The sequence below is a fragment of the Monodon monoceros genome, unplaced genomic scaffold, assembly GCF_005190385.1.
Source record: "Monodon monoceros isolate NGI ecotype Baffin Bay Population unplaced genomic scaffold, NGI_Narwhal_1 Super_Scaffold_21, whole genome shotgun sequence".
In the NCBI taxonomy this organism is placed as follows: Eukaryota; Metazoa; Chordata; class Mammalia; order Artiodactyla; family Monodontidae; genus Monodon; species Monodon monoceros.
Genome location: NW_021703778.1, coordinates 57,489,321 through 57,501,788, shown reverse-complemented (window position 1 = coordinate 57,501,788; position 12,468 = coordinate 57,489,321). Strand labels below are relative to the sequence as shown.

The 12,468-nt window shown below is 36.1% G+C and overlaps 1 protein-coding gene across 2 annotated transcripts in view; it reads left to right on the top strand.

The window, feature by feature from the left end:
• WDR72 (WD repeat domain 72) overlaps positions 1–12,468 on the top strand; it is a 190,233-nt gene that overhangs the window by 19,704 nt on the left and 158,061 nt on the right. Inside the window, exons 9-12 of one of the 2 annotated variants that reach the window (XM_029238335.1) lie at positions 3,612–3,756; positions 4,378–4,623; positions 6,879–7,099; positions 9,610–9,805. In XM_029238335.1, the coding sequence (XP_029094168.1) occupies positions 3,612–3,756; positions 4,378–4,623; positions 6,879–7,099; positions 9,610–9,805 (808 nt within the window). The remainder of the gene's footprint in view (positions 1–3,611; positions 3,757–4,377; positions 4,624–6,878; positions 7,100–9,609; positions 9,806–12,468) is intronic. The other variant, XM_029238336.1, reaches the window with a different exon arrangement.

Sequence of the window (12,468 nt, the reverse complement as noted above, 5' to 3'; positions counted from 1 at the left end):
TTTAATAGAGTTAGTATGTGCTAAAACCAGGATTTGAATCCAGGCATTTACCACAAGATAATTGTTTTTGTTTTTTTGCTTTTTTTTTTAAGAGTCTTTTTTTTTTTTAACATCTTTACTGGAGTACAGTTGCCTTACAATGGTGTGTTAGTTTCTGCTGTATCACAAAGTGAATCAGCTATACATATACATATATCCCCATATCTCCTCCCTCTTGCATCTCCCTCCCACCCTCCCTATCCCACCCCTCTAGGTGGTCACAAAGCACCGAGCTGATCTCCCTGTGCTATGCGGCTGCTTCCCACTAGCTATCTATTTTACATTTGGTAGTGTATATATATATGTTCATGCCACTCTCTCACTTCGTCCCAGCTTACCCTTCCCCCTCCCCGTGTCCTCAAGTCCATTCTCTAGTAGGTCTGCGTCTTTATTCCCATCCTGCCCCTAGCTTCTTCAGAACCATTTTTTCTTGTTTTTAGATTCCATATATATGTGTTAGCATATGGTATTTGTTTTTCTCTTGCTGACTTACTTCCCTCTGTATGACAGACTCTAGGTCCATCCACCTCACTCCAAATAACTCAATTTTGTTTCTTTTTATGGCTGAGTAATATTCCATTGTATATATGTGCCACATCTTCTTTATCCATTCATCTGTCGATGGACACTTAGGTTGCTTCCACGTCCTGGCTATTGTAAACAGAGCAGCAGTGAACATTGTGGTACATAACTCTTTTTGAATTATGGTTTTCTCAGGGTATATGCCCAGTAGTGGGATTGCTGGGTTGTATGGTAGTTCTATTTTTACTTTTTAAGGAACCTCCATACTGTTCTCCAGAGTGGCTGTACCAATTTACATTCCCACCAACAGTGCAAGAGGGTTCCCTTTTCTCCACACCTCCTCCAGCATTTATTGTTTGTAGATTTTTTGATGATGACCATTCTGACTGGTGTGAGGTGATACCTCATTGTAGTTTTCATTTGCATTTCTTTAATGATTAGTGATGTTGAGTATCCTTTCATGTGTTTGTTGGCCATCTGTATATCTTCTTTGGAGAAATGTCTATTTAGGTCTTCTGCCCATTTTTGGATTGGGTTGTTTGTTTTTTTGATATTGAGCTGCATGAGCTGCTTATATATTTTGGAGATTAATCCTTTGTCAGTTTCTTCATTTGCAAATATTTTCTCCCATTCTGAGTTTTGTCTTTTCCTCTTGCTTATGACTTCCTTTGCTGTGCAAAAGTTTTTAAGTTTCATTAGGTCTTGAGAAAGAAAAACAGAGCTGGAGGAATCAGGCTCCCTGACTTCGGACTGTACTACAAAGCTAAAGTAATCAAGACAGTATGGTACTGGCACAAAAACAGAAATATAGATCAATGGAACAGGATAGAAAGCCCAGAGATAAACCCACGCACATATGGTCACCTTATTTGATAAAGGAGGCAAGAATATACAATGGAGAAAAGACAGTCTCTTCAATAAGTGGTGCTGGGAAAACTGGACAGCTACATGTAAAAAAATGAAATTAGAACACTCCCTAACACCATACACAAAAATAAACCTAAAACGGATTAAAGACTTAAATGTAAGACCAGACACTATAAAACTCTCAGAGGAAAACATAGGCAGAACATTCTTTTACATAAATCACGGCAAGATCCTTTTTGACCCATCCCCTAGAGAAATGGAAATTTAAAAAAAGTAAACAAATGGGACCTAATGAAACTTAATTCACTGTTAATGACTATTTTAATACCTCTTGGAGGATGGGTACTTCTTGTGATGGGTACTGGGTACTGTGACGAAAAATCAGAATCACATGATAAGGGGCTTTGAGGGAGTTTTCATGTGAACTAGAGAGGAAACTACTGGAAAGGAGGAGGACTGAGGTGTCAAGGAGTGGGTGTGAGCAAGTGAGGAATGGTAGTACAAAAGTGAGCGTAGAGGGAGTAACAGCGTATGGGGAGCATGGGCTGTAGGGGCAGCACATTTTGCTGGGAGGGAGGAGATGTGCTGCGACCAACTTCAGTAACCACCCAGCCTCTCTGGAGCGTCATCCTCATATCAAAATCATGAGAGAGCTGGACTACTCAATTTTAAGGTTCCCAAAGGTTGAGAGAGTTTGAGAAGCCAATCTAACCAAGTTTTATTGTACCATTTCTAACACCTACAAAAATGGTGGCCTTGAACCATTTCTAACACCTACAAAAATGGTGGCCTTGAGAAGTATAAGACCCCAAAGTGCCTTCTGAATCTTTAAAAAAAAATTATTCAGAGAACTCACTTCACTGGAACTGTTTTTCTTCAATGCTCTCATTTCTTGGAACTATAGAGGATTACAGATCTTGGTCTTGAATTAGTTTCTTATTCTCCTCTCGTCTCAGTTTCCTTATCTCTATAACAGAAATAATAATAATGTTTATTTACTATGTAGCTTTGTTGTAAGGATTAAATGTAGCAATATTTGGGCCCTTAATATTCTCTAGAGATACATTATAGAATTTTTCCACTAAAATAACTAAGTCTGGACCTTCAAACATGTGTTTTCTGACTAGAAACTATCACTTTCTTAGGCTTCTTTAATTCTAGCACCAGCAGTTGGCTTTCTTTTCAGGGTGCCTTTTATTTGTACATCAAAAGAGGGTTTTGTTTTTGTTTTTCTAATCACTTAATCATTTTGATCCCTTGTGTGTAATCTCTATATACAGGTCTGCCCAAAGAACCTCTACACTGCACTGAGGTACTAGGGAGATTCTGAACCCATTCACTAGTGAAAGTGTATCTTTAAGAGCTCCGGTACCCAATATTCATACTGTGCCACAACAAAACTATATATTTATATATATAAATATATTTATGTTAATTATAACTTATACATTTATTTTTACTAGTATCTATCTATCTACCTATCTATCTATCTATCTATCTATATAAGTTATGAATTCATTTTTCTTTGTGGCCATTTGGGAAGTTTGAAATCAAGTATGTTAAATCTGAAAAATGGTCAAAAGAAAGTAGAAAGCATAATAATACCACAAAATTACCACACAAATATTAGTTGTTGCTATTTTAACTGACAATTGGAACTGAAGGGATCATAAAGAAATCAGACCTCCTCAGTGGACAGTACAGCACTGTCATCAGGACGTGGGCTCTTGAGTCAGAATTACTGGGCTCAAAAGCCCACTGCCATCTATATCACCTTATAAATTAACCTCTTCCCTCTCAGATTATTCATCTGTAAAATGAAGACAATGATAGTACCAACTTCACAGGATTATTGTGAGGACTACTTAACTGAATACATGCAAAGACCCTAACAGTATACGTAATACATACACTGAATGTGTTCAATAAATGTTAACTATTCTTATTAACTCTCTGAAATCTAGCTGATGACTTTGCTTCTTATTTCATAAAAACTTTTTTGTTTTGAGTAAGAGGACTATTTCACTTAATTTACTTGAAATTTTTTAAACAGTGGGAAATAAATGGAAATAATTTAGTTCATCTATGAAGTCTTGTTCCTTCATTTAAAAACAGTGGCTGCCATTATATAGATTTTTCTGAAGATATTTTTTCTACATAAATGCTAACTTTTTTATTTGGACCAGAGCCTTCCCTTTGTTATGGGCTACATGAATGAAAGGAAAGAGCCTTTTTATAAGGTACTTTTCTCTGGAGAAGTCTCAGGAAGAATTACTTTGTGGCACATCCCTGATGTTCCTGTATCCAAGTTTGATGGTTCTCCTAAAGGTAAGACAATTTCTATTTCTAATCACATGTCTTCTGAGAACTACTTTATAATTAACTCAGTGTTTTTTTTTTTAAGTTGAGTAATATGAGTCAACAAACAAGAAAAAGTTCTCATGTACCACTGTGCATTAGATGCTAACATAAAAGTAGTATAAACATGATGCTTATAGATCTTATACAACAATGCAACAAGTGTAATTCAAATTAACATCAACTTAACATGAATGATGTTTTATTGACTTGAAATGAATCTTGACAATATGAATATAGGATAGACTGATAGACCATATTCATATTTTTGAATTTGTCATGTCCATATCCTGTACCCCTTTTCAACCAATTTCTCTATTCAAAAGAGTTTCTCCGTTCTTTTCAGTTGATTTAAGTCTAAAATGAATGCACTAATACACATCTATTCTTCCGAGGCTCCTTGAGGGAGAAAGAATCAATAAAATAGCATTTGGAGTGAAAGCAATGGATGGCAGAACTTTTCTGCCTATAACGTACTGTTAGGATGGCAAAAGAGTCTCTATGTTCCCCAAAGTATGGTGCCTTGATAATATTTTCTATATCTATGATGAATTTATAAACCAAATTTTCCCTTATGTGTTTTCCTTTTAGAGATACCAATAACTACCACCTGGACCCTTCAAGATAATTTTGATAAGCATCATACCATGTCACAAAGTATTATTGACTACTTCTCTGGGTTTAGAGATGAGAATGGAATTGCGGTTGTCACTTCATCAGAGTATGTTCCAAGTCTTGATAAACTAATATGTGGCTGTGAAGATGGGACAATTTTCATTACACAGGCTTTGAATGCTGCCAAAGCAGGACTTCTAGAAGGCGGTTCTTTACTAAAAGGTCATTGAATTTTATTTGACCCTATTTATTTAATTTACCTAAGCTTCAACTTTAATAAGCTATACTAAGAAGATTGCTGAAGCTTAAGAAAATTACAGGCATTTGCTTAGAAATTTGTGCATGTTTTAATGTTAAAGTAAAACGCACATATAGGTTTTTTAAAAAAGTCAAACAGAAGGTTATACAATGAGAAATACATTTCTCTCCTTCTTTGATCTTCCAGGAAGATCACCAAAGGCAAGGCTAATAAGTTTCTTTATACACTTTTTGAAATTTCCTATGCATATATAAGCATATAACAAAAGAGCAGTATACATTCTTTTAATTATATTATAAAAATAGAACCACATTCTACACACTTTACTAAAATGTCCTTAATAAAATATTTTGGAGCACATTCTTTATGACTTAATTTTAAATGATTAATAATGATTGAATTCTAATTTAAAAAATCTCCTATGATGGGTGTTCAAGTTTTTTCTTGTCTTTGGCTACTATAGACAATGCAGAATTAACTATTTTCGCACATATATGTAGGTATATGTATAGTATTAATTTCCAGGAGTAGAATTACTAGGTCAACCTTTATGTGTATTTTTAATTTTGAAAATATATCTTAAAATGTTCTCCAAAGTACATCAATATACATGTGTGTCCACTAACACAGATGTATGAGAGTGCCTTTTCCCCCAAGCCTTAGCCAACTTACTGTGCTATTCAATTTTTTAATATTTGCCAATCAGGAGAAAGTGGTATCTTCCTGTTTTAATTTTTTTGGTAATGAAATGTAAATGTGTTCTTATATATCTTTGTGCACTGCAACAGTGAAAACCTCTTAAATAAAGACCATTATGCAATAAGTTGTCTTATGTAAAGGAAAGAAATATAGGAGGTGATTGAGATTTGGGGCTGTGTAGGTAAATTTGTATACCACTTTTCATTGTATGGACCCTACTAGACTACAAGGTCCTGACAGACCAAATATCAATTAAAAAAAAAAAAACAAAACCGAAACTTGTTACATTGCCTATTGCTGTTCTCAGCTTACTTTGGCTACTTACTAAATGTTCTAACTTTTCAGTGATTCAGTGATTGACTGAAATAGAGGAGTGAGTAGCAATAAAGCAAGGAGAGGTAATACGTCACTTTACATCTCAATGGCTGCTGTTAAAAGTTAGTAAAAAAGCTTAAGACCTTAGCATATTTTATCTAGGCTGATTTATCTTATCCTGAAAACAAGCAGAAACCTACATTTGATCTTTAGCATCTGAATTAATATTCATCTTGGTTTGCTAGTGGATATAAAGCGAGAAGGTACCTGACGGAATAGAAGTAATAATGATTCTTTGGGACTCATTTTCAATGTGAATAAAGAGAGTTTGTGGTCTGTGGTCCTCTCCAGTTTTTTTAGGTTTAGCTAATAATGAAGGAAGAAGCAGTGTGGAAACTGGGTGTCAGTAAGCCTGTGTTCTAATACAGCTATGGTATGAAACACCTAGGTTCCTACCAAGTGCCAGTGCTAAGAAATTATGGACATTATTTTATTTATTCCACACAGTAGTCTTGTGTGAAGTAGGTGCTGTTATTATCCCACTTTTTCAGATGCAGTACCTGTGGCTTAGAGGGAAAAGGCAAGTTGTCCACAGTGACACATCTAGTAAGTGATAGACCGAGAAAAACAAAGCCAGATTTGTTTAACAGCAAAGCTGTGCTCTTAAATATTATGCTGTGTTTCTTCACACTTGGATTCAAGCCACTTAACCTCTCTGAGCCTCAGATACTTTTATCTGTAAAACAAAATGGTGGAACTAGGTAATCTGTAATATCTTTTAAAGCAAAAATATTCCATGAAACTTTGCTTTTCTTTTATACTAGACTTGGTCATGCTGTTTTAAAGGACAGCAGTAGTGTTCTGAGATTATTTTTGTAGAGACAAAATGTATAAATTGTTCACTGTTTTAGAACAGAGTTTGCTATTTCATGGCACTGGAATTGGTAACTTGCTAACATCCTTAAAGAATTAATAGACTTTGAACAACCAGATTTAGTGCTCCATCAAAAGCACGACCTGGCTTATAATGAGGCACTTGCCTTTTGAGAGAATCCAAGGGTTGTTCATTAATTTTCTTAGTCAACTGCCTACCTTTAATTATATGTAGTTTCCTTACATTAAAAATTTATAAAAGAATATCTCTGGACTATTTCTTGAACAAAAATAACTCTTTTTTATTATTTGGTGTTTGGTTGTTTTCCAGATTCCCTTCCTCAGAAAGTTCTCAAAGGCCATCACCACAGTGTTACTTCCTTGCTTTATCCACATGGTCTCTCTTCAAAATTAGACCAAAGTTGGCTGGTGTCTGGGGACCAGGACTCATGGGTCATCTTGTGGGATATCTTTACTGAAGAAATTTTGCATAAATTCTTTTTGCAAGCTGGTTTAGTAACGAGTCTTTTGATGTCACCAGAGAATTTCAAAGTAAGTTAAGATAAAGAGTGAAACATAACACATAAATTTAAGTTACACATATAACATTTCAGAATGTTTAAAAAATGTAAGGAAAAATAACCCATATTTCCACAGAAAAGAAAAAACCATAATATAACTGGATGATTTTTATGAATTCCTTTCTTATATTTTATGCATTTTATTATTTTTACAGCTTATACAGATAATTTGGTTCTAAAGCAAAGGTCTCATCAATTCTTGGCTTTACAAAAGTCAGTTAATTCTCTTTAAGTACTTATACGTTTGTTCTTTTTTTTTCCTAGTTCTACATCTTAATTTTTAATGGAATTTTCTTTTTAAATAAAAGTAATGGACACTCAATGGAAAAATAAATATGTAGGAACTGTAAATTAAAATTAACTTTTGCCTTCAACAATTTAATAATAATAATGATAGTTACACTTTCTTTTTCTTAAATAGATTTTTGTTTACTCTTTCATCTATTTAACAAATGACGAGCTTTAACAAATTTACGAGCATCTACCTTGTGCTGAGCAAAGGAAATACTTTCAGGTATAATTTTCTCATGCAATGTCAGCTTAAATTCAGCTTTCATAAAGCTGATATCTTTGATAAAATATGGACAGCCAAGTTTTGAGTTTTCTGAGTTTATAAGCTAGTTGATTGACTTGTAAACATTATTTCTCCATAGTAATGTTATGAAAAATCAGTTCCAAAGTAAAATCAGAGAAAACTTGCACTGTATTTTTGTAGTAAGAAAAAATGAAAGCAGTATTTCAGGAACAGAAATGATTAACCAAAACAGTAAAACAAAGTTAAGTGACCCCTCCCCCCCCCCAAAAAAAAAAAACCTATGTGGTGATTTGGGATACCTTGATATATCTTTTATTCCTGAAGTTCTCCCTTTTTCAAAAAAAAATTTTTTTCTCTCAGCCCCAGGACCGTAGTCCAAGTCAGTTCCACTCCTGACCCCTTTTACTTCTGCCTCAGTCATAGATGATTTAACTCCAAGGATCAGGACACATTCAAAGTCAAATAAAAAGGGAGTTTATTGAAAGGGCACAAGGGGCAATCCCTAGGCATCCAAGACAAAGCACTAGAGCAAGGACCTACAGTGGAACTTAAATTCAGAAACCAAGGCTACTCTTTGAATCCACTGCTCCAAAATGGTCTGCTTTTCTGTGATTGCTCCATTCTCTTGCCTCTTCCTATGATTTCTTTTAGCTTTACAATTTCAAACGCCTAGAAAAGAGAATCTGATTGGCCTAGTGTGGGTCTCTAGTATACGTCTACTCCTGGCCATAGGATCTGTGTTCACGTGTTATGTGTGTTCTCTTGTGTTGTAGGTGTGTGTGAGTTTCCTGAAGTACACTGGGCTGTCTATTCTAGAGACTGGGGGTCAGCAAGGTTCTCCAAGAGGTAATAGTTGGGCGGCAATGCCCTCTGTGCCCCATTCTACAAGTCCAGGCTCCCCATATATCACATCTGCCATTTTGTGATCCCCCCTCCCCCCCTCAGAATATCTGTAGTCTCCTTTACAAGTATTAGGAAAAATAACAAGTTCTCCAATGCCCCACAGAGAGAGGTCAGTGATGGGCACTGGGAGATTCTTCAGGAACCCTAGCTGATGCTTTTAACATAGCAGACGAAAGTCTGGCCAGGTGCCTTAGTCAAAGTAGGAGCATCGACATAGCAAGATGGTTAGAAAAGAAAAAAATAGCAGAGGAACTACCCACTGCCCCTTCTCACCACACCCCAGCCATACCCACTGATGGGCTGATCAGTGCATGGACCTCGTGGTGAGGCACAAAGCTGCCCTGTAAACCTCTCCTAGATGAGCCTCAGCAGCACCCAGCAAGAATAGTCTTTGTCCTAAACTATGCTGAAGGTAACCACATGCTGACATTCTTGAAAGTATCTTAAGAATCTTTGTCCTGTGAGACTATTTTTGGTCCCTGTGTCTTTGAAGCTGTACATTCAGTTGGAACTATCTAATGCTTACCTCTTTTAGATTGTGTCTACACTGAGTTTCCTGTTTGGATTAGAATCTGTATAGTTCTGGGAACAGCACCAAATCACATTTTGAGGCTCTAAGTGGAAGATATCAGCTCATGATACCCTTGGGCCTAAGCTTGTGTCTACAAATAGCTTCTTTTTGTGGCAACAAATTAGTTCTGGGGTTTATTTTATTCTGCATTATTTCCGATGTCTGCCTCGCTGCCTGAATCTGCTGAGTGATGATCAAGTCCTTCATTTATCTTATAAGTAGATCTGGCCTGGAATTCTCCTCTTTACTTGTGTCTTTTGACCTTCCTAATAGGTCTTTGAATTTAAAATCTGCTTGGTTTGTAAAGCTCCCCTGTGCAGTGTTATGTGGAGAGGTGCTACAGAAAGCAGAACCGTCATTTTGTGAATGGGATTTTAACAAAAACTTATGTTACTAGGGGGGAAAATCTGATTTAATTTTAAAGAAAGCATTTGACTATTAGCTTACAAAGAATGCCATTTTTTTTTCATAGCTACGAAGTCATCAGGTAATTTGCTGTGTGTGCAGTGACCATTCCGTGGCTCTCCTTCACCTTGAGGGGAGGAGGTGCCTCCTGAGCGCCCGAAAGCACCTTTTCCCTGTGAAGATGATAAAATGGCATCCCGTCGAGAACTTTCTAATTGTTGGATGTGCAGATGACTCTGTATACATCTGGGAAATTGAGACAGGTAAATTGAAATTTTACCCCTTTTCATCCTTTATATCTTTATGCATCAAAGCATTTGGCTGGGTGGAGAGTTCCAGAAAAGACACGGTGATGCCCTCACTTGCTTTTACCTTTGGTTGGGCTGCATTTAATGGCTTCGTTTGAAGGTATGTATGGAAAATAAACACAACGGCCCAAGTCAGATCCTAACCCACTGATGATTACTTGACAGAGCAGTGCGCAGGAATGAGCTGGATATTTCTGGAAGCTATAAATAAAAACATAAGTTATCTATTTTAATTATTAACAAGAGAGAAATTTAGTGTCCTACTACTAGTCTGTCATTGAATTCTGCTTTCTTCAGCATACTCACCATCTCAGCAACATTTTGAGCTAATTGTTGATCAGTAATAATGGAATATAATTAATTACAAAACTCCAAAATGTTGAGTCAGGGGAACTGAAAACTGAGTGGTTCCATTGAACTTTTGATGTCAGAGCATAGAGAATGTATAGTTTGAACTTTTAAGTTTTTCAAAAAGTTTTACTATATAACTTAAGATTGAGAGTAACACATTTCAGGCCAATGCTGGGAACAAATCAAATAAAGCGAGGTAATGAATGAATGTGAGTCAAGGGAGTGCCCTGGAGAGTACATTTTACTGAAACCATTGCATGATTTGTATTGATTAATCAGTGGTGGCTTTGTGCTGGGTGTTGTGAACAGACTGGATAGCTTATAATAGTTTAGAGCCATACTTCACCAAAATAATTGCTATTTTCTTTACATTTGACTTTCATGTATTAATGACGATGGTACACGGGGGATGCAAGATAATACCACCTTACATTTGTGCTTTGCTTTACAGCTTTGATGGGCCTCATGCTTATTTCCCATTAGATTATCACAACTTCTAGGGTAGGTAGAAGCGGTATTATACCCCATTGCATGGATGAGGAATTTGTTGCTCTGATCTGTAAGTGTGCTAGGTTACACACTAGTAAGTGGTGAACCAATATGAGGCCCCCCTCCCCGTTGTTCTTTGCACATATTCACAAGATTAAGAGAGTTTAGAATTCTTAGGTAATCTATCAACCTGAGTGATGATTGAGTATAATGGATCAAACAGGTTCTAATGCCTGGACTTGCCTCCAGGACCTGCAAGCAAAAACTGTATGATCTTGGACAAATAACTTGGCTTCACTGCTTGTCAATTTGCTCACCTATGAAATAGGAATAATAATACTTGTCTTCCTATTAGGATTAAATTAACAAATACCTACAATTCTTGTAAACAGAGCCTGTAGATGCCAAGTCTTTAGTAAGAGTTAACTATTATTAATATTATTTTAAAATGCAGCAAAATCTTGATTTGTGCTAGTGAAATATGAATCTGTAAAACACATACACTTATAAATGTGGGCAACTGCATTTTTTAATGGTTATGATAGCATGTATGTATTTATTTATTTATTTTAACTTTTTATTTTATATTGGCATATAGTTGATTAACAACATTGTGTTAGTTTCAGGTGTACAACAGAGTGATTCAGTTATACATATACATGTATCTATTCTTTTTCAAATTCTTTTCCCAATTAGATTGTTACAGAATACTGAGCAGAGTTCCCTGTGCTACACAGTACATCCCTGTTGGTTATCCATTTTAAATATAGCGCAACTGCATTGTCTTTAATTGTGAAATTGTAAATACTTGCTAATCAAACATATTTTTTCCTAGAAAATGGAGTCTAGCAAGAATAAAAAAAATCTGGGCACTCATAAGTGTTTATGGTTCCATTGCCCCACCAGGACACCTTTCAGGCTATGCAACTTTTAATTTATCTGTTCCTGATGGGGCAGGCGGTAAAGAAGGGAAGCCAAACCACTAGTACTTCTTGAAACCATGTTATTCCCACGTCGTATTTTAATTGTATTATTTCTTTTTATGCTCCCAAGATATATAACCAAATGTAGAACAGTTGAAAAATACAGAGAAACATAAAAAAAATCCAAATAATCCTATCCCACTGCCTAAAGATAGCTGCTATTTATATTTTGATCTACTTTCTGTCAGACATCTTTCTATGTCGATAAATAGATGTCTATATTATATTTCAGTCACAGTCCTGGCCAGAAATTGAAGTCAACCCAGCTGGGTTAAGTGAAGAGACTTTAAGGAAAGGACTCTTTATAGGGATGTGGATAGGGATTAAGGAACAGACAAGGAGTGGATAGTGAGGCCATCACCCAGACAGTAGCAGTATCAGGAAGCTCTTACCACCTCTAGGGCTGAAGTGAAAGACAAGAAAATAGTGGTACTGGAACCCAGTTAAGCTGAAGCCAAAGAGGAGTGGATACTCCCTGGGATCATGGAAGAGAAACAGCTCCCACCAGAAATGCAGTACTGATACAAAGAGAGAGTTGGAAGAAATTCTCTTCTCTCTCCTTCTGCAGTCACCATCTTCATTAGTTTAATCCAACTGGAAGTCAGAAGGATATTCATTTCTAGGCATGAGCCAGGGGCATAGAACAGGACACAGAAGGGTATTGGAAGGATGGAGTGGGTTGTCAAATGGACAATAATTGCCATATTGGCCATTATGGACACACCATACTTAAACTCAGGAATCTCCTATAGTTGGTTATATATATTGTTTCCTATAAAAAAAAAAGCTTGTTTT